The 23101-nt window shown below is 36.6% G+C and overlaps 1 protein-coding gene across 4 annotated transcripts in view; it reads left to right on the forward strand.

Moving 5' to 3' along the window:
• MINDY2 (MINDY lysine 48 deubiquitinase 2) overlaps nucleotides 1-23101 on the forward strand; it is a 70502-nt gene that overhangs the window by 44251 nt on the left and 3150 nt on the right. For all 4 annotated transcript variants that reach the window (XR_010921332.1, XM_067555946.1, XM_067555947.1 and 1 more), the window contains exons 7-8: nucleotides 17609-17782; nucleotides 22312-22494. Coding sequence is in view for 3 of the 4 variants with exons in the window: in XM_067555946.1 (XP_067412047.1) it covers nucleotides 17609-17782; nucleotides 22312-22494 (357 nt within the window). In the remaining variant the exon portion in view is untranslated. The remainder of the gene's footprint in view (nucleotides 1-17608; nucleotides 17783-22311; nucleotides 22495-23101) is intronic.

Genomic DNA, 23101 nt, shown 5'->3' on the forward strand with positions numbered 1-23101 from the left:
ACTTTTATTGGCCTTTTTGTGAATAATGGAAGAGATTGACATTAAATTTGTAATCAGGCAAATAAGGCTACCACAAGAAACCAGAGGTAGACTCAATGACTGTAGGTGTCGCCTGCTCCATGGATGGAAGGATCTGTCTCAGTTAGGTTCAAAGGCACTTGTGGCGCATGACTGCTTTAAGACAACTTTACATATCCTAAAAGGCTGCTGTGATTGAATTAGTCCTATGGATTAGTTGGAAAGGGGCACTGTCAACTTTTAACTCAGTCAGTCCTCTGGGAGAGAGGAGTGATTGGGTCTTTGGAGATAAAAGTTTAGAATAAAGGAAGACAACCCCCAAGTGGTTGATGAGGCTGAAAATTCTGACATGGAACTCTAGCTAAGTTCACTCTACATAAATGTGAGTCTAGTAAGGGCGGGTCTACACTTAATACTTACAGCAGAACAGCTGTATCAGTAGAGCTGTGCCGCTGTAAATAGCGCTTGTGTAGCTGTGTTATGTTGATGGGAGAGAGCTCTCCCATCGACATAAAACCACCTAAATGAGTGTCTCCCGCCAACATAGCACTGTCCAAACTAGTGCTTATGCTGGCAAAATTTATGTCTCTCGGGCGGGGGAGGGAGGCTTTCACAACCCTGAGCAACAAAAAATTTTGCTGGCATAAATGCTCGTGTAGACAAGACCTAAGTTTTGCCTTTCTATATTAAAGCTTTGCAGCTGAGTGTTAGCCAGATTTTAGTAAAGAAGCCTTCTTTTTTTAATTCATGTGTATTCATTGTGCCTTGTAAATAGTGCTAATAATTGCTTAAAAAAAAAAAAAAATTTTTTTTTGACTACATTGTATTTAAGTATGTATCAGTTATCTTTGTATCAGTGTCTTTTGTAGACTGGAAAACATAAGAAGGAGTACAGGTTAAATGTACAGTGATGTTGGACAGTGTGATGGAGGGCAGAATTCGGCAGATAGAATCTCCTTTTTATTGATGCATGTTTGTTTAGAACACAAGCAGTTTTACAAATCATTACCATACTGCCCCAAAAATGCAACATTACTTACAAAAATGAACTTGCCACTTTTTATTTACTACTTTTTAAGGTTAGTGATAAGGTAAATTTTTTCCCATTTGGTAGTACTAGTGAAGCAGTAGAAAAAGCCAGTTTGACTTTTAGATTGAATTTGAATTTGTAGATCTGATGCTTTGAATAACATTTTACTTGTAAACTGACCAACATTTATGTGCAAACTTGGTATAGAATCAGTGGTGTTTGTGGCTCTCAAGTCATTTTTACTAACTTTTCAGAAAAAAAATACATGCTTTGCAGTAAGCAAATGTGGAATACAGCAACAAAGAACAGTTACAGATTTTTTTCTGCATCCCAAGCCAACAAGGGAGCAAGCTAAAATAGGCCCCCAGTAAACTTGATGAGGGGCGTGTGGCTCTGAATACTGGATAGAAATCTGGATAGAATTGGAGTTGAGAAGCTAGATCTTCTGCTGAATTTTAGTTTCTTCCTATAAGCCTTCCCTTTCTCCCCTATTGTGGGAAGGAAAAGCGGAATTTGTGCCTCCAAATTTTTTCATAGTCAAATTTAGATAAATTCAGATTTTATTCATATCCAAAATATGGACAGAATACAAATATCTGTGCACAGCCTTAGGCATCACTGCTCAGATGATAGTATGGGCTAAAACTCTTCTTGACAGCAGCTATTTAGAATTTCTGCAGCTAGAAGTAAAGCCAGAGAAATAGGAATTTCTTCCATGAGATGAGACATCCCTATGGTTATAAACATATTGTCTCATAATATAACCTAATATTCCAGGAGATCTTATAGGTCTTCAGTTATGTTTCTGTGGCTTCATGGCCAGTGAAATCTCTGATGGAGAAACAAGTGTTTCCATGGTTTTACCAAATGTTTACTGGTCTGTTACTTTCAAAATGAATAATTAGTGACCTGAATGAGATGTGCAATTTTAAGACTTTAGATGCTACTTTTATTTAAGTTTAAAAAAAAAAAGTGGACCAAATCATTGCGCGGAGGGAGAAGGCAGTTTCTTCTGTGAGCAGGGGCAGGAGAAATATTTAATGGGTTTGGGTTTTTTTAAGGAAAAATAAAATATCGTGCAAGCACCAACTATTTGAACAGCAAATGGATGAGATTTAGAGCAATATTCCAAGTAAAATCAGCCAATCACAATAGAGAAAGTGATATTTAAAATAATAGTAAAAATGCATTACATTCACTTATAGCATTGTAATTTAAGTTGTTGTGTTTCTGCTGTTCAGAATGGACTGAAATGCTTCCCTTTTTTTAACTAGTGAAATATAATGTGTCAAATTCTGTCCTCCTATCCATTTGCACATGGGAACAGTGTTGTTTTTAGCCAGAGACCAATATTTGGATCAGAGGTCAAACTTGGCTTTTCGTTTCCATCTTGGGTGCATTACCAGTTTAGCACACTTGAATATAATTTATATGGTGAGATATAACAAGAAAATGCTGCACCTCTGGGATTAAATACAACACCTCTTTAAGTGACCAGCAATAATACAGTATGGTTTAGGACAGGAAATGAAGAGTACCTATTACTAAAAATACGTTTGTAAGACTGAAAACAAATCTTGTTTTAAATTGAATTTAAAATATCTAGAAAATGTCATATGTTGTCCATCAGTATATTTTACTCCGATCCTGTTTATAGGTATCCAACAAATGAAAGGTACTGTAGACTTCGAAAATTCTGTTTAACATATAGCAATACATTAGAATCTCATTGATTTAGACTTCACTAAATTGCACACAATCCAGGAGTCCATCCCAATTTTGCTATGGATAGCAAAGACTTGTAAAAATAAAGACAATATTTGTATTGTTCAATACATTCAACATTAGTCAATAATTGAATGTTCACTGGTGCTGTACACAAATATTCTTATAAATTATTAAGATTAAAGTATACCTATTTAATTATCAAAGTACGTTTTGTGGTGCATTATCCTTGGTTTTAATTACTTACTTTTTCCTGATTCACAAAGGACCCCTTCTAGTCATTACTGTGCCTTTGAGAGATTCTACTGTATATTTTTGTATATTTTCCATCACTTTTAATTTTTGCCTTTTCATCATATAAACAATCTAAAATATCATAAATAGTAAATTACTTTTTTGAGTGAAGTGTGACTGAATAATTTCCCAGCATGGGTTATTAAAGACTAATATGCACACTTTCAAATCAACATTTTGTTTTCATGTTTTAAAACTGTGTGAGCTAATAAGAGTTATCCCAGTAGAACCATTAATTTATCCATGAAGGAGTCCCAGTAAGTACTTTGGAAATGTGATCGAAAACTTCACGAATAAAACTTTTATATTTCTAAGGAATTCTTAATTGGGAGCAGATTCTTTATCACATACTTATAATGCTATATACATACTTACTGGCTATAGTTGTGTATTGAACAATTCTTTAAAATTAAAATTTGCTATTACATTCAGTTTGTGCGTAATTAAAATATTAATAGACATACCTAATATACATGTCCATGTCAGGTATTTGTGTCGGTTGTATGATTGATTAGTTGAGTAATGGGCATGTGTGTACATATAGGTCCTGCACATAAATTTGGTATGTGCAGATGTATTGTGCCATGCCTAACTTTAAAAATCTGACTTAAATTTTTATTAAGTATGTTAGGCAAAAGATAGCATTCTATTTGTTTTTGGTTTTTTTATGATGTTAGATATGTTTGTCTCTGTTTATCTTGATGATGGAGAGCAGATGTTAATTTCAAGGGAGTGTCTTAAAGATTTGAGGTTTATGGGTTTTTTTCATGGATTCATATAACATAAAAAATCAGTAGTCTTGAATTAAAAGTCATTTTAGGGTTTAGACAGCAAATGAAACTGATCTACTTTATTATTTCTGTTAAAACTGTAGCTGGAGTAACTCCCCTCTACTATAGCTCACTGTATTTCATATACTATTATCTATTTAAGTTTTCTGCACGATAAAATATAGTGCACATGGTACCTACACTTAAAGGAAGAAATTGTCTGGTGAACTTTGATGCAACCTGTACAGAATAATCATGCAAACACATTAGTGTGTGCACCTCAGTCTTAATTCAAGGCAGGGACATATTAATAGAACAAATCAGAAAAAAAAAGTGCCCTGAGAGGTTTAGCCCTCCAAATAAAATTACTGAAAATCCTTTTCTTAAATTTTGGGGGGAAGAATTATTTGTATCTCTCTGGGTATTTATTATGCTCATTCACCATAGAATTTTTGTAAGGTAAAAGGATATCTAAATTTGATTGCAACAAAAATTGGTTCTCTAGTATGGAAAATCCTTGTTAATTCACATAATTTGTTAACCTCTGCTCATTGGTTTTTATCTATGCCCCTCAAAAAAGAGTGTCCCCCAATTCTCAAAGATTCAAAAGCCTTGTGCTTTTACTAGATAACCTATTATTAAAACTACATTATTTTCTAGAAAAATACTGCAGAGAATAATTAAAACTAAACTATAGCTATAAAAATAAACAAACAAGGTACATTTTGATGCATTATACTTATTTTGTTTGTTCACTCACTAATTCAAAAAATCACTAATTAACAGTCATCAGTTGTTACTATTAGTTAGTGAGCTTCTAGTACAGTAAAGTCCAGCTTCAGTTTTAGTTCCCATAATGTAATTTTCTTAATGCTTACTATAAATAAACGTAAGTAGTACAATAGCATGATTTGGAATGTCCTATATGCAAAACATTTCAAACTATGGTGTCAGTGGCTTCAATGGGATGTTTAATTTCAGGCATATAATGTTGAAAATTTTGGCCATACTCTTTAAAACTACAGTTTTTTCACATTGTTGATCTCTAAAGGTTGGTAAGTTCTTTACTGAATGGCTCACTTTTTTTCCAGAAATTCAAACTAGCACTATGGAACATAAGACACCTTGTTTGATTAGAAGAGTACAGTGTGAATGTAGTTGTTTTTAAAACAAGAAGGGCCAATATAACGTTCCAGCTGACTGGTAAAGTTGCACATCTTATAATCCCTTTGAGATTTTAAAGGAAGTTAGTGTAGGACATATGGTTCTTATGATATAATGTTTGATAGGAAAGCATCTTAACTTCCAAATTATCAACAAACTAGTTATTTTTTTAATGAGACTCTTGGGAAAAAAGTAAGCATTGTTCTGTGTATGAGATGATCTAAGCAAGATGGCAGACATTAGCGCAAAGGCCTCATACTAATGAAAACTAACCACAAAGTCTTTTTGTTGTTGTTGCCACATTTATTTCCAAAGTTTCAGTAATCTATTGAAACAAAATACAAGATGCTATAAAATATTGTTATTCAAATCAATAAAAACTGATCTTCTACTCAGTAATACAATTTGCTCTTAATGTTTATGCTTGACCTCCAAACCTTGGCAGCAGCAATTGAGCTGAAGCCAGCAGTAATTGAGCTAAAGCCAGCATTGCTTTCACACATCAGATTTCTGTTCTAATTGAGAAGTGATAGAAATGTTAACTCAACAATTCTGAGATGAACAAAACATTTAAATATAATTTAAGACAAGAAGATTTCTTTGGCTGAAATGCAATATAGTCAGCAGCAGAATTAAGGTTGTTGGGAATTGGAGGATGCGTGATTGAATGCGTATCATTGATGAGAAAAGAATGGGGATGTAATTTTTGTCATTCTTCCTAACACACACATTATTGCTAGTTTCCAGTGCACAGAGTACTTTACAAATAGTTTTAGGGGAGATGGGATTAGAGAGTCAGAAATCCACTATATTGCTTATATTGTTTCCAGATTAAGTTTTATGTTCCATCACACTTAATGAGCATGAAGCTAAACTTGCCAATGTGCTACAAACAAGCATGGAAATACACTAGAGGTCTTGAAAATTAGAATATTAAAATATTATTCCATTCTGCAGTCCCTGATACACTGGTGTGGCATGTTTGTCAGTTGCTCTTGTCATGCAAGTGACACAGGGATCAATCAAATTGCTCCAAAAAGTTTGGCCTCAAGGATTCTTGTCCCATAAATTCTCCGGCTTTTGCCCAGAGTAGATTGTAAGAGCACACTTGCTCTGTCATGACTGAAAAATAAAAAGTTACTCTGAGTCAACAGATAAAATAAGAAAAGGGGACAAGAAATGTCTAACTTGCAGAGTGCCTCTTCAACCCACAGCTGCTGGGTCTATTTGCCTCTGTTGCTCTGAGGACATCAAACCATCAGGTGACACTGACTTGGAGCTTCCTGCTGTTCCAGGACCTTTGACCTCAAGATCAGCCAGGAGTTCTGACAATCCTGTCTTGGCAGCACAGAAACCTACAGAAGAGGTAGGAAATTCTGCTCAGTCTATTTCTAATTTCCAGAAGGGACGCAGTGCATCTCTATTCTTTCTACTCAATTTAGTTTTCATTATAGATAATTCAGTTGTGGACGTGAGGTGCAGACATGACCTCTTACCCAGCTTCCCTTTAAAACAAAGAAACCAGCTTCTACTATAAAGGCTAGCACTATTTTTGTTGTACCACCTTCCAAGAGCATGACCTCGACTTCAGCTCAGCCAAACTCTGATGAGGAAAATCTCATTAGAGACAACTATGAAGAGTTAATAATCTAGGTAAAAGGGCCTTCTTTTTTCTCATCCTCTGTCATAACCTTGTAGATGATGATGATGATGATAAGGGTATTGAGTCTTCCAAATCTTAAGAGATACTGAAGGACTTTGACTTCTGTTGGATGAATTTCCTGTTTATGCTGAAATTATTACTAAAATGCTTAGAATTAAACCTGCCACTTATACATTGCTACAGGGGAGCTCTTATTTATGGTAGAGGAAGAAAAACCTGAGAATGCAATTCATCTGCGACTGTCAGAAAATACCTTCGTAACATGCTCGTGATATTAAATTTGCCTTTCCTGCTAATGCTGCCAGTCTTTATAAGCTCCAAATATTAATGTGAAATGCTGGTCCTCAGCGCTCAAAATAGTTTCTGTGGTGGCTGCTTGGATCCCATTGGATCTACTTGAAAGAGTCAATGGAGTCCCCATAAATCTTATGGATCTATGGTAACCCATCTAACCAGGTCAGTTCATTCTTTCTACATAGCCTATATACTTAATAAAATGGAGAGCTCTTGGCTTCTCCTGCAAGAGCTGCTGCTTCATAGTTCCACAAATTATCAGTTCACTATGGTTTAGCTTCCTCTTAACTCCATTATATGGATTCAGAATGTTTTCTTTACCATGCCATATTATGGATATCCTTTTATTGTCAAGAAGAGTCCACTTGGCTTTGCTTTTGGACAAGATACTAACTCACTGCTTAATTCAAGCTTGTGACCTTTCTATATAGGGAGGGACATCTTTTCGGGAGACTTTATAAAGCCATGAATGACCTTGCTGAAAATGTCTTATCAGCTGAACAGAAAGTTCAGGCCTTCCTGTTCTTCCAGCCCTTGTAATAGGTCCAGACATTACTTTTGGTATTCTTACTCTTTTGTGATAAACGAAGCAGGAACAGTTACTGAATCAGATTCTCTTGTCCCATTTAAACAAAGATGAAGTTGGGAAATTAAATCCTGTCCTTTCTGGAAAATCTAACCATTAAGGTGTTTCCAGGATTCTTGTATTTCAAAATCACTAAAGTCCCCTCATTTCCAGCTACTGGGCCATCTTCGTAATGTCCTAAGGCTCTTAGTTTCTGAACCTTCCCAGCCACTCTACATTTTAAATAGTGCTTCTGTATTTAGGAAGGACTTTTAGCTATGTTGAAGCATTTGTAAGATACTCAAAAACTGTCCCAATTTCCTCAGTGGAGAAATTCTTTACTTCATTTGTTATCATACCTCCAAAAAGTCAGGATTCTGTCCATTCTGGACATGCAGTGGTTAAACTACTGGATTATTACTCTTCCAATCCAAGGAAGTTCAAAATGGAGTTTGTTTGCTAAAAACCCAAGCATCTGTGGACCTTCAAGACTATTTTGTGTGTGCGCCAAATGCACAAAGTCACAATTATGACATTTTGCCTTAAAGTTTTGCATCTGTCCTATTGTATCCCCCAATTGGATCTAATGTCATCTCTGCAAGTTTTAATGATTCTTACAGCAGCAGTACTGTAGTAGCTGGCAGGAAGAGGAGAAGGTGATGGTGGTGGTCACACTGCTGCACTGTGTGAGAGGGTCTCTCTTTTCTGGCTTTCCTAATATCCAGCCCCCAGGCTGTGCCCTGGGCTGGTTTTGGTCCCATGTTCTCAAAGTCTTATGTTTTGAGACCTGACAACTAATTGGTAATGCATATTAGCTGTTTTTTAAATCACAATTGTAGCAAATGGGTAATCTCCCAAAACCTGAAGCTGCAGGAATATATACAAGAACATTCGGGAAAGTTCCAGCTAGCTAAAGAAGCACTGAAGAGTGAACATAAAGCCAGGTCCAGAAATAGTGAGCTTCATACCACTTTAAGAATTTTGTCATTTTATTTTTGTTCCATTTCCCCATAGTGCGGGGAGGGCTGTTGTACTTTTTCTTAAAAAAAAGTCAATCCACCTATTCAAAAAGGAGGGCAGTTTACTTCTCCATTGTATGTAATATATTTGGGAAAATGTGTTGAATTTTGGAATGTTAACCTTTTTATAAGTTATTAGTACAAGAATTTGTAGGGCAAACCTTTTCGAAAGAATAATTTTTATAGCTTTGGTAGCTTAAAAATGTCAACCTTGCTATACAGCTTTCATGTACATCAGATGTATGCACTTGTGTCCTTGAGCGTTTGGGTTGTTCCCAAAACTCAACATCATTCTTGTATTTTGAGGTTGAGATGCTTTTAATAAGGAAAGCAATTGATTTACTGTATTTCAAAGATAGCTGAAATATATGCTAATCTCCAGTTACCCTAATGTCACAATGCACTTAAGTTACCTGAGCTGCTGACTTGAGCCAAGCTGTAGGCTACATGACCATAATAAATAGATATAATTGTTAATAATTTTACCTAATTACAACATAGTTTCTTTAAATATAATGGTCATTAATTTTAACTACATAAAAATCTTTAAGCGTGTATTATTCTGCTAAAATGATCTAGAATAAAGAAAAAATAGAGATGCTAATTTCTTATAGAACCCAATTTTAACTAATGTTAACTCTCATGGATTAATTTTAAATTCTCAGAAAATTAATTCAACACTCAAAAAGTAAATTCTGTAAGCTTGGGGAGAACATGCTGTTTTTCATAAAAAACAAATATTGAATCTCTTTAAGTGCAAAATGGAATTCAACTCTAACTATGGAGTTGAGTTGTAACCTGTGCTTCCAAAGTGGGATATAAATATTTGCTGAAAACCTTGCTTTTGCCAACCAATAAAAGTATGGTGTCTGACCATACGAGACCAAAATGCAGGAGATGCTCTGGAACTTACATTTTTAGGCTATTCCAGCTAACTTGCATTGCCTTGTTGCATTTCAAAGTCTTGTGTACATTAGATAAATTTTAGCCTTGCATACACTAGCAACCTCATGTCCACATAAAGTGCACATAATAGCTCACAGACAGTACTGGCATGGTGGCAATTGCTCATGCTCAGAGCAAAGCTTACCACCATTGTATTCTGCATCAGATCACTGTGCTTCATTGCAGTACTAAAACAGTCTGAATATGTTGGGGTTGGAGCTGCACCATATAACTTTCACCAAATCCCCAGTTTCCTGCAGCCTGCTCATTTAACTTGTAATATAAGTGCTTATATCTGTGTATGCATAAAGACAACTTTCAAAAGTGTCCAATTCCCATTTTCAAAAATCACTTGGGTGCTTTAAAGTCAAGGGGACTTAGGCTCCTAGGTCACCTAGGGTCTTCTGAAAACTTTACTCAAAATGTGTATGTGCATACAACTTGTGTATATGTACACATTTAGGCACTTTACATTTTACAAATTTACTGGACGAAGGAGTGAATAGAGAGGTTTGTGAAGAGCTGTGGGATAGTTGCCCACAGTCCAATGCTAGTGCAACAGTTTTCAGCATGTTTTGTTTGTAGACATGGTGAATTGTGATCAACCAATAGATGATAGATGCTATTGATGCACTGAGTGTTCATCTGTAGTGCAAGTTGCATTGATGCACTTCTTTAGTTTAGACACAGCTCATGAGACACCTCTGCTAGCTGATTTTTTTTAAAGAATAGAATCCTACACAGGCTACAGAATGAAGATGTCATCTGGATTGGCTTTTGGGTTGGGCCATATTAGGAGAACACATGTACACTGGAATGCTTACAATGGAGCCTCTAAAAGCAAAGTTTTGATTAGTTTTGTATATATATTATTCACCTGATTTAGAGTCCTTGAAATATGAACACAAAAAGGAACAAAATGTAGAGGAAAACATAAGCTTTGCACTGTTTGCCCTAGAGTGACAGGGACCAGTGTTGTATGTTACTGTTTGGAGAGTTAAATGAAATTAAAATATCATTCTTACTGGTATCTTCACACGTTATGCTTTTATGCAGTAAATAGACATCTCTTGATACTTGATTTTAATTTCATGCTGATACCTACGTCACTTAAACTAATACATGTATTAAATGACCCCTGACTGCAAAAGTATATTTACAAGCATTCTTCAGTCAGTAATGAATGCACTTTTAATTTTCAGTCACATCATTCATATTAAAGGAAGACATAAAATATATAGCAACAGCAGTTGTAAGAAGGGAGCTAATATTGCCTTCGTCAGAGATTTAACATAAGAGAGTGAAAAAATTATCTCCCTCTCCAAAGAACTTGGATTTTGTTTTATCAGTTTATAAAAGTCATAGTATAATTCTCTGGATGTTCAAATTTTCATACGATCATTTCAGAAGAAAATACCAGTTCAAGCCTAACTTGATGAATAGACATTGTAACATGTAAGGAATGTAGGTTTGCATAAATTAAGTCTTTTAACCAAACTTTAATGTTTCTGCTGGGGAAAACTGTATGATTAAAATTTAATGTATAGGGTACATCATACTCTATTACCCGACATTGCTTGTTAAGTTAAAAGCTTAAATGAGTATTGTGATGTGTTGTTTGTGCGTTTCTGCTTGTGTTCATAAAGAGGTGTTATATATAGAGAGAGAGGAATTGGTGGGAAAATTTTAATTATTGCATAAAATAATGGGGAAAATAAATTGACAGTTTCATAAAACTATAGACAGTTTCCTGATCACTTTGATAACACATTGCACTAGAATTTTTTTGTACATTTGCACATGAGCATTCATCTCTTCTGTCCCCATGCTTAACTTTCTAGCAGTTTTTGGTTTGGGGGGCCTTTGATTATGCAATAGTATTTTAAAACTGTTAAAGATGTAATTTTTTTTTTTTGAGATTTGCCTCTGCTTTCCATTACACAGATAATAAATACAGCAAATGATAATCCCCCAAATCAAGGAAAAACAGGACTGTAATGAGGGGCTCTGGTAAGATATCTTAGTTCAGTTGGACTATTTCCCTCTGATATGACTGCTTACACACTCTACCTATGTTTCCTTTACAGAAAAGTAACAGGAAATTAATTTCCTGCCTCAATCGTCAAGTGTGTTTTGTGGTGATTTTCTATAGGTTAAAAAGATATTTTGTTTCTGTATTAAGAAATCTGCACAGTATTTATCCAAGTTCTACGTATGTTATAGAAACACATTTTTCTTTTAAGCATCAGTAGCTTTATCTCAATAAAAGGAGTGAGCTATTTGAATCTGAGAGATTAGACACAACATTAATGGCGTTTTGCACTGAATATAATTTAAATTGTTCAAATACTTGTGCTTGTCTGATAATAGTACTACTTTTATTCTTAGAGATCAGGACCTTCAAATCAAATGTTTTATAGTACTTTCCAAAAACAAGTACACTTCTCTATCACAATCTCTCTCAATTTTCTCTGATAGTTACTGTAACTTGGCACTGAGCTACTGTATATTATTCCCAAAATAATGTGGTTTGTTCATCTCAACATAGAGTATTTTTGTAACACTCAAAAGGACCTGATCCAGAGCCCATTGAAGTCAATGGGAATATTTCCATTGATTTCAAAAGGCTTTGGATCAGGCCTAAAATGTTCATCTTTCAAATACTAGGTTATTAAGACAGAGTGTAGTTTTACTTTTCAGTTTTCCAAGCTGATGGAAACTTGCTAATTGGATTTATAACGTATAAACGAACAACAACAACAACAAAAAATACTGTGTGAAGTCTTTTGTAAATCACTTTTATAACAAGTAATCAGTATATAGAATTATTGTTAGAAGTGTCACGCAAACCAATAGAACCAGTAGATGTGTTGTGAGTACTTGCAGGGCCATTATAAGACCTTCATAGGCCCTAGGCACACTTGCCTTCATAGGCCCCCCGACCAAAATAACTAATTTGATTTTAAGGTATTAATAAATAGTTTTTTAAAATAAAAATAAAGAATTATATATAAAAATTTTTTTCGTAGGCCCTGAAAGTTTCGTAGGCCCTTGGCACTGTGCCTATTGTGCCTAATGGATAATACGGCCCTGAGTACTTGGAGTTGGTGCATAATTATAACTATGCATAATCAAGATATACCATAACCTATGCTCATTGTCCTTGCACTTATCAGATTTATCTACAAACAGAAAAGTATTAGATGGTTCTTCAGGCCAATAATAATCCTATTATCAAAACAGACCTATTTTCACAATTACACTTGAGCTTTGTATGTGTGGTTAAACTGTGTGCATATGTCAAGAATATATGAAGATTTAGACTTTCGGGATAAATATTTAATATTTCATAATTATTGCATAGGCTTAGTTTCTACTAAAAATAAATATCTTTTGTGTGCCTGTGACTAATTTTTAAACCCTTTTCTTCTATTCACTTTCTGATGACAACTGTTATTGCAAAATATATAGTAATGTTCACTGCTAGCTTCATGGCCCTTGAAATGTGTATTTCTAAAACATTACTACATCAGTCTGTCTTCATCTTTGTATTGATTTTAATTGCATATTTTAATAAACAATGAATTCTTAACATTCCATCACATTTCTGATAAAAACATTTATACTAAATAATGTATAATCCATTGTAGTCTCTCAGCAGGCATGGCCCGAAAAGCAGACCACAATCACTTAAACGGATTCATCACATCAACTACACACTTCTTGCGAGGCAGTTATCCATCCTTATACCATCGACCATAGTGTTATAACCCAGTCTCATCATTATTTCTGTTTTCAAGATCAGTTGGCAATGGCATTACTGAGCTTAATGTTCTTGGTTTTTATTTAAGTCTCATAGCTGTGCTGAAAGTTGTATAACTGGACGTAATGGCCTACAAAGAATTACACAGTACTATAGCAAGCTTACTACAGTTATGGAGAGGTTCATTTTAGGAATGAGACAAAATAGAAATGTCAGATTTTGACATCCTTTAAACTTTTGCACATTTGAACTGAGTACTTGGATCTGAACCTGCCCCTAAAATGTTTGCTCTATGTTGGAGCTAGAACTAAAATAGCTGTGTTTTCTGGTTCACATACATTCACAACATAGATAGAAAACAAATAAAAGGTAGGCAATAGTCTAATATTAATAGTGGTTTTCCAAAGATTGTGTAAATTAGATAAGCACAGGCACATGTTGAAGGCAGTCCAATCCCTCCTGGGAGTTCCCTAGTGCGCAGAGTATGCCTGCTGCTGTATCCCTTAGGATGATGCCGGATATGCTTTTGTCCTGTGCAACCAGCTGGTTTCAATAGCCAGTGTAGAGAAGTATGACAATTTCTGTCCCTTGCAAGTTCGTGAAGTTTCCTTGTGGCCTCTCCCCCATTGCAAGGCATGATCTGGTCCATAATGTTCTGTCCTCACTAAGGAAAACATTACTATTTGACATGAGTTATTAATAATTTTAATATTGTCTTTTCTATAGGGTAGGCAAGACCAAAGACACAAACAATAGAAAATCATTAAATGGGAAGTTTTTAGCTGCATGTGACATATTGGGTCTGTCTCCTGCTGCTGTTACAGATTCTTGTAGTATTGTTAATTGAATTTGAGTGAGAGGGTTATGCCACCAGTTTTGGGGCTAGTAATACTGAAGTTCTAGCTATTAAATGAATATCTTTTGATAAACAACATAGCATCAATGTTGCCTGTCAGCTAACCAGTTAAAAATCCCTGATACTTCTCTCTTCTGCCTTTATTTTTATTTTTTTTTTTTTTTTGGGGGGGGGGGATGGACTGTCAAAATGAACTGTTGTAGAGAGACTCTTATATGTATGTAAGCAGTAGGAGCTGTTCAGTGCAACTCAGTTTCCTGTAGTATGGCTGCCTATAATATAAGCCAAATTCTGAATCACAAGGATGTTAAAGAGAAATATAAAGGGGGACTAATTGGATCAGGACACTCATCCTGAATTTCCAAGCCTTCTAGCAGAGAATCACTTATCTGAATGTTCACTAAACTGATACTGAGTGAAGTTCATGGTTCTTTGATGGCTGCATGAAAATACCTGTTTTCTGCCCAGGTTTTAGTGACATCTCAAAAAAAACCCAAAAATATACAATTGGTATCTTTGTTGATAGTCTTAGCAGAACCCAAGTATTGTATTTGTCTGGAGGTTGAACTACTTTCTCATTCCTGAAGGGTGGGCTCTTTAGATCAAGTTTAAGGTGTCATTATTTGTGTACATAGGAACACTTGCAAAAATTTTTTGCCAGTACTGCAGCTGTTCTATTCATTTGATGTCTTTAATGACCATTACATTCTAAGGGGGAAAAAACTGTGATCATGCATATGATGGTCATATTCATGAAATAAATTGCACTGTTGACCACCTTAGTTGCACTCAACCTACTAATCCATCTCTACGGGCATTGCTACCATTTCAAACATCCAAGCAGGAAAAACAATTGCCGTGGGGGTGGGGTTGAGTGATATAAAACTGTCCCATTTTTATATTTATTCTGAAACGCAAATGGAAAACTCACTAAAAAAAATCTACCCTTTCTTTCTCCTTGTCACAAAAGAGAAACTGTTTCAAGTGTCCACTCACAGATAGGAAAGAATCCATCCCTTATGGAAGATCTGTCTTACACAATATTGTAGAGTTTATGTATGAAACTTCAGAACTTCTTCCACCATCAGTCCTCAAAAATCTATGCTCCAGAATGAGATTTCTCTATGTAAAACCCCCAAAATAAATTTGGCTAACTAAAGTTACTGTACATAAATTGTTACACAACATATTTAGGATTATGTGCAATACGCGTCTAAAAATTAAATTAAAATTCTATGTCACAGTTGAAACCCTTCAGATTTGCTTGAATTGTAGTCTGTGGTTAGTAAATTAATGCAATCTTTTAATCTAGTATGTGACAATCAGATTTCACAGGCTTTTTTCTTGCATAAAATAAAAAAATTAATTAACTTTTTAAAATAAATGTTGTAAGTTGTTTCAAAAGATTTTTGAGAGCTATAGAAAAGAAAATTAGGCAGATTCCTGGTCTGCTGCATGCTTTCCATGGGCCAAAGATTTGAAGTATTGTCTTTACATTTTTTTAAAAATGAATGAATGCACTTTTATATTAGCATAATGTAATTAAAGGATGGCAACATTCTGTCTGTAAAGTGCAGGTACTTGCACACTTTGATACTCATAAAAATACATGAAGGTGGTGGACCATTAATTTTCATGGAATAAATGGGCCTAAAGAGTCAGAAGTGTTAACATGACCCTGTAATTGTCCAGCATTAAACAGTTTTAAACAAGGTTCAAGGTTTGGGATACAGACCCCTTAACCTGCTTGGTAGAGTGGGAAACGCACCATTAAATATCCTTTTAACCTGTTATTAAAGATACAGAAAATAAAGAGTTAAAGCATTTGAAATATAATGCTTTCATTTTAATGTCCCTTGATCTCTTTCCCTTTAGCTGGAGAGTGTTTTTAAAAAGGAGCCCACCCCTGCCACCATCCTTGTTTTACTGTTGTTTAGGTCATTGCTATGCTATGTGGTGCTGTGGCTGTGTCGGTATAACGTCATGGTATGGATATAGACTACAGCGATGGAAGGGGTTTTTGCTTTGCTGCAGGAATACCATATCCCCAGTTGATGATTGATGGAAGCATTCTTTTGTCGACCTAGCTGTATATACAGTAGGGATTAGGTCGTCATAGCTACAGCAGTTAGGGGTGTGTGGATTTTTCACACCTCTGAGTACTGTAGCTAAATTGACCTACATTTTTAGTGTAGAACAGGCCTTACATGGTATTAAAGAGGTAAAAACTGTCCTTTCTGAGGGAAAAGAGAAGAAGTTAGTTGAAATGGGCTGGAGCTATAGTTGTTAAAATCTGATCCAATTTCCTAAAAGACAAAACAAAACAAATACACAAGTGGAGAGAGAGAAGAAAGCAATGATAGAAAATGCAGCTTCTGTCTCTTTTGGTGCTTACTTTTGCAACTTCACTGCTGAAAAACACAAACACAGCACATGGTTTTATCAGCCACTCCAACACCTGGCAAACTTGCACCCGTATCAGGCTCTTTGGGCCTTTGCTTTTATCTGCCTATTTCTGATCACAGGCTTACAACAATGTTGCAAGATACAGTTTTAGCTGCCAAGGCCAGACTCTTATTAGACCAAAAGCAAAAGGAGAAGGATAGGGGAAAAAAAATAAGATGGGGAAGGAAAAGGATGTGTGAGAGGGTGGGAGTGACAGTCTCTTATCACAAGTGGTATTTGGGATTGAGCCAGAGCCAGTGAAGGAGATAATGTCATCTGGGTCCCTCTCTTGGCCCAGTCTGGTCAGGACATCTCTCAGGATCAGGGTGAGGAAGCCATGTTAATGTCACAGGGACTTCCTGGGATGGCAGCCATGGTGATGAGGCCTGCTCTTTCCCATTCTTTCAGTCATCCAGTCATCTTTTTTTATTCCTGACCTCGTCCTCAAGTTTTTTCTTTTAAGGATTCCAGAAGGCTAGAAAGCTGCAGTAAGCTCTACTTTGGGCACCACTGAAAAGGACTTGAAAGCTTCAGCTACTGCTGAAGTTAACAGCTCCCCTTGAGTTGGAGTGAGCTCATAATAAAAGTGCTGTATGAGCCACATTGGCTACCTTTTCGCTTTTGGGTGCAATTCAAAGCATTAGCATTTATCAATCTAATAATGGTCTCTGAGACCCACTTATTTGGAGACCCTCTCTTGTCTCCCAAGTCCTGCCATGGGAGTTAAAATCTGTTTTATGTTTATTTTTAATAGGGAATGGGAACTTTAGTTATAATCTGCGTGGTTTTATTCTCCCCTGATGGATTCTTTGTATTGCTGTAAATTGCCAGTGTGCCTTGGCAATGGACACTAATATAAATCTCAATACTCTGTACTGATAACAGAAGTATAAAAATAGTTTTAAATGTAAAACATGGGCATAAATCTAAATAATTCTCATTTGGTTTACTGGATCATGGAGGTATAGTTAGCAGGAATAACAAGTAAATGTTTCAGGCTGTAAATATCCACTTTTATTCCTTTTATAGATTCTGTCCTTATTATCCTTCCATTTAGGGTCAGCTTTATCTGCTGGTGACAGACCAGGGTTTCCTTACAGAAGAGAAAGTTGTCTGGGAAAGTTTACACAATGTAGATGGTGATGGAAATTTCTGTGACTCTGAATTCCACCTACGGCCTCCATCAGATCCAGAAACTGTATATAGAGGGCAGCAGGATCAAATTGATCAGGTAAATCTATTTCATTTTCCCAACTGTTTGTAGGGTGAGATTTTCCAAAGTGCTCCCATTGAAGTCAATGGAAGTTCTACAGCTGACTTCATTGGGATCAGGGTAAGGCTGATGCTGATTGTGTTTGAAAATTTCTCTGTAGCAAAAGTAAACCCATTTCCCAAATATTTTACCGGCACCCCTTCACATGGGTATTTTTTAGCATATTCTGTTCAGGTACCAGAAGTTAGATTTGATGTATTAAGAAGTTAATAATGTATATGAAAAACAAAAATGAATCATACTCTGGAATTTTCTCTTCAAGTGCTTGTCCATATGTACGTTCCACTCATGGTGTGCATATGCCTCAAGATCTCAAGATTGGAGACTTTATGGCCAGTAGTATCCATACAGTGTACATGCACCTTGCTTGTCCTCATGATCTGCATTGAGTGCATATAAGGGAGAAGCTCATCAGCTCCTAGTCAGTGCTTCTCACTGCCTTTCAGCTTAGAAATGGAGCCCTGATTGTCTGAGAGACTGCCAGCCTTTCTCTATTAGTATAGTTCTAGCGCTGATTTCACAATTTGTAGTCATAGCTTAGTCCATTAATAGATATAGTTATCTGATTGTCTTTTGCTATTGTTAGTTCGTTAGGAATTAATAGCCAACAATATGGTGTCTTCCGGCTCTCCTGGATTGAAAACTGCTCCATCTGAGGGAGGTATCACAGCTTCAGATGGACATTTGGAAGTGCCTCAGTTATCTGAGAAAATCACACATTCCCAGCAAATGGGCAATTTGTAAGTCTTTTAGTTCTCAGGCCAGGGAAGACAGGGTGGCTGGCTTTCAGGTCTTCATGATGACTTCAGAGCCACAGAAGTACAGCCTGTTAGAGCCCTGGCAATGACTGCCCAACCCATAGGCCATGAGGTCTGTGTCCTCCTCAGATAGTCCACAAAACTCCTGGAGGTCCAAGAGGCAGAACACTTAACAAGGCTTTGTCTAAGAGGAAAACCAGCCCACAGCACCAAACATCTGCTGAGACTTCTTGGTCCAGAACGTTTTCTGACGAAGCTCGGTCTCATGCCAATTCTGACTGGATGGCACCAAAGCACCTGGCACTGAAAACTGTGCGTTCACAAAACAACTTGTTTAATCCCAGGACCTCAATGGCTCCAGCACTGATGCTCCTGGCAGCAGGATCAAGCCAACCTAGGCCACACACGAAGGGCCTTTCCTGTTCTATAATGGAGATTATGATCCCACCCTGAGAGAACCTGGTTCCAGACCACCTATTCACACCACCTTGGCTCAAGGTGCCATACATGTACTTAACACCAGTTGATTTCTAGATACAATAGAACCTATAATCTCCCTTACTGTTTGCAGTGTTGTTGTAGCCAAATTGGTCCCAGGATATAGGAGACTCATAGTGGGTGAGGTAATATCTTGGTGGAAAGAGACAAGCTTTTGAGCTTCAGAGTTCTTCAGCTCTGTGAAGCTTGAAAATTTGTCTCTTCCACCAACAGAAGTTGGTCCAATAAAAGATATCACCTCATCTCCCTTATTGTCAACTTCAGCATTACAGTCAGCACCAACTCTACTAACTGGTGTGGCGCCATCAGTTCCTAATGCACCGGGAGCTACAGCACCACCCATTGCAACACCACCCATGAATCAGTGTTATCCATTCTTCTCATCGTCATCTTCAGAGCTGAAGGGGTGGTAAGATCCATACCAGTAGCATCTTTACTTGCCTGAGCCCTCTACATTTGACAGTCTAAATACTCTTCACAGGAGAAATACTGGGACCTTCAAAATCCTGACCCATGGTTTCCTATCTCCTGGCCACCAGGCTCATACCAACCAATGCCCAGGTGTCCCTGTTGGGGACCCTGGTCTGCTCAGTCCAATTTTAGCCGGAGGGACCAACACCACTGACAGGAGATTGTTTCACCCACAATATCAGTTCCACAAGCCACCCAACAACCCTTCCTGGTTCTGCTTCAACCATATGTGGAAGAGCACTTTAAGTCAAAATCTAAGATTTAAGGTGTTTCATCTCCCCCATGTTAACATTTCCCACTATACATGTGTAGGTTTTGATTCATTATAACAGTTTCTGATAATCTTATTCCTTGCAAATACATGAGTGAAATTTAGAAAAATTGTAAAGACTGCCATCTGTGATACTGCCTAGTCAGGTATGAGCAGAGACTAGCCCAAACAGATGTCTGTAATTGAGTTCATTATCTGAAATTAACGTTAGCAAATTTAATTTGTTTGGAGCTGTTGAAGTAATGCAAAATATAAAACCATGGTATATTAAAAGTAAATGTTAAAAAAACTGGCACATCAATTTTTTCTGCTAGGGTGAGGTGATACATTGTAGGCAAAAGAAGCTTGAGAACAAATTTGGAATAATGATACTATACTGGCATTTGTTGGAATCAAACTTTAGTGCAACCCCAAAAAACTCAATGGGTTGGATTCTCCACTGTGATTTTACAGCTCAAAGCAACCAGAAGGCCAGCGGTGCTGGGCGCTTCAAGATTTTCCTTGGATAAGAGGAATCCCCAACTAGCATAGAGCTGGTATAGCAGCCTTTCATGGCTAGCTCCCACTGCAAGGGACATTTCTGAGGAAAAGGGAGATGGCTGGGGCATCTTCACCTCTCAAAATTCCTGGCTGCCATGGCCCCTTGATGCTGTGGACAGCTGAACAAAAGTCAGCTATATGTCTATATGAACACTTACTTCTTGGCAAACTAGGGTGAAAATCTAACTCTTACAAGCCTGTTGCACAATAACTGTCTGTGTGGACCCTGATGCCACATACTAAAAGTTCCCAAGTATGCTTAATGTACTCCTGTTTTAAAGCTCTGAACTGGAAGACTGTAATGCCACTCTTTTTTCTAGTGGTCAAGAAGAAATTACATTTTTATTTTGCTATTACTACAACTATTTTATTTGGATAAAAGGTATATTCCCATGACAGCTATCACTTATGGAAGATAAGATAAAAACTAAATGAATTACAAATAATATATGAAATAATTTACAGCTGTGAAATAATGACTGACAGCTACAAAACATTCTATTAGTTCTTAAGTGGTGTAATACAGTAAAATTCTGGATGATGTTCATAGTAATGGAAGATTTTTGTTTTATCCAATATAACTATTAAAGTGCAGCTTTTTGAGAATTCCCTTGCAAAAGTTACAGTATTGTAGACTAGCCCTTCTATCAGAAGTAGCTAATTTAAACGGTGACACTTTCTTTGAGTTAAATTCAAAATCTGTGATCATCTCTAATAGAAAGTTACGTGACAGAGGGACACTTATGCAAAAATGTGTACACCTTTTGGGAAGGTCATAGCCTTTTCTTCCCTAAGGAGTTTGTGGAGATGTGGAAGGGGTGGGGAAGCTGTCTTCACAATAGGCAGAGGGTCTGTGCATCCATTAAAAACTCTTGAGTCAAAGCACAGATTTTGTGCTGGAGATAGGCTTCAGGGAACTGCAGAGGGGGACGGACTCTCCCCAAGTACAGATAATAGCTGGGTTCTGTTTTCCTTACGTCACCAACCATAGTGTAAGCTAATGCTCCTTGAAGCAACATTTACTAATGTTATTGTGTGTAGTGGAAGGGGAAATGTGATGCATAAAATAGCTGATTCCTGCGTCTGCACTTCTCTGGCTTCACACGAGCTTCACATGAAACTGAGTTCCATGTGGTTCTCTGAGAAGAAAGATGTGAGTGTATGGTAATTGGGTTGGGGAGAGAGAGATGTTACTGCACTTGTCCTTCATGCCCCGCCACATGGTTTTTCTAAGGGATTTCTGCAGTTTTGCTCTCTTCTGCTGCTGGTCTAAGGTGACTGTGCCAAGCAATGTGCTAACTAAAGTACTGTTCTTGAATGATAATATGTTGCAACATGAATATTTCTGAAGGTGTAAAATCACTAGTTCACATAACTTTAGCACTTTGTCAGTGTGAAACTTCATTCTCTTACATGCTTTCAAAATGTAAGTGAATGTTAATATTACTGAGCTATGATGGTCTGTAAGTCATAGGCTCTTTGCTAGATTTTCAGAGTGGTCCTCTGCCTCCAAAAAGAGGATGAAGATTTTTGGTAGTGAGTAGCTTGCACACAGTCATGTAATGAGATGTAGAACCTTTATATTATCACCTCCCTTTAGAAAGAGAGATGATAATATACATAATTTTAAAAAGTAAGCCTGTAGGTAAATACTGTTTTTATATGTGTGTTTACATATGGATACATTAAAAAACAATTTTGTTGTAGATACACTGCAGTACAGAATAAAGTCAGAGGACGTATACAGGTGCTTCTGTCACAACTCCTTCCTTGATCTGACTTCTTATGGAAGCTTTAACCAGCACTTTTAAGTAGCCATTCAACATAATGAACCATCCAGGAAGCATAGATATTGAATCCTGGAGCTCTAATTTTTAGAGATTCATGGATTCTGTTACAACATTAGCTCATCATTAGGGTAGTTTACTAATAATGAGTTTACTTCTTAGGACTATCTGATGGCATTGTCTCTACAACAAGAACAGCAGAGCCAAGAGATCGATTGGGAGCAGATCCCAGAAGGAATCAGTGATCTAGAGCTAGCAAAGAAGCTGCAGGAAGAGGAGGATAGGAGAGCTTCTCAGTACTATCAGGAACAAGAACAAGCAGTTGCAGCTGCTGCTCAGGGCCAGGTAAGAGCATACTCCATGGTTGGAGTACAGTTACTAGCTTTATTTATTAAGTTTGTGGTAACTTCATTAAAACACATGTTCTTACTACTATTAGTGTTTTACATCAATGATAAGTTTCATTCAACATGAAAAGGATACAATTTCATTTTCTTCTCTAACATCTTACTTTACCTCAGATTTTATTTAATCTTTTTGCTTCAGAGACCGTTGTAGACAAAAATATCATAATAGTGTTCATAGAACTTGCTTCAGATGTATAACACTGATGCCACTCCACTCTGTACAGTGAGTGAATTATGATGATTGCACAACAAACTTTAGGAAAAATCTTGTTACTGCTAGAATGTGCACAATAAGTCTGTATCAATTTCAGTCAACATCATCCTAAATTAAACCATGTTGCTAATGGCCTACGTTTCTAAATCAAGATTTTCCTAAGACTGTTAAATAGGGATGCTGATAAGAGTTATAGTTACAGAAATTGTATTGAAACAGAAGTAGTGCAATGCAGTTTTTCAGCAATTTTTTAGTGAAGAGGAGAAAGCTGATCAGTTTTAATAAGACAATCCTGTGAAAAGCTGAAACCTGTATCTCTTGGATTTTGAAT

The sequence above is a fragment of the Emydura macquarii genome, unplaced genomic scaffold (genome assembly GCF_026122565.2).
Source record: "Emydura macquarii macquarii isolate MOO-44397 ecotype Brisbane River unplaced genomic scaffold, CSIRO-AGI_Emac_v2 contig_1644, whole genome shotgun sequence".
Lineage (NCBI taxonomy): Eukaryota > Metazoa > Chordata > Testudines > Chelidae > Emydura > Emydura macquarii.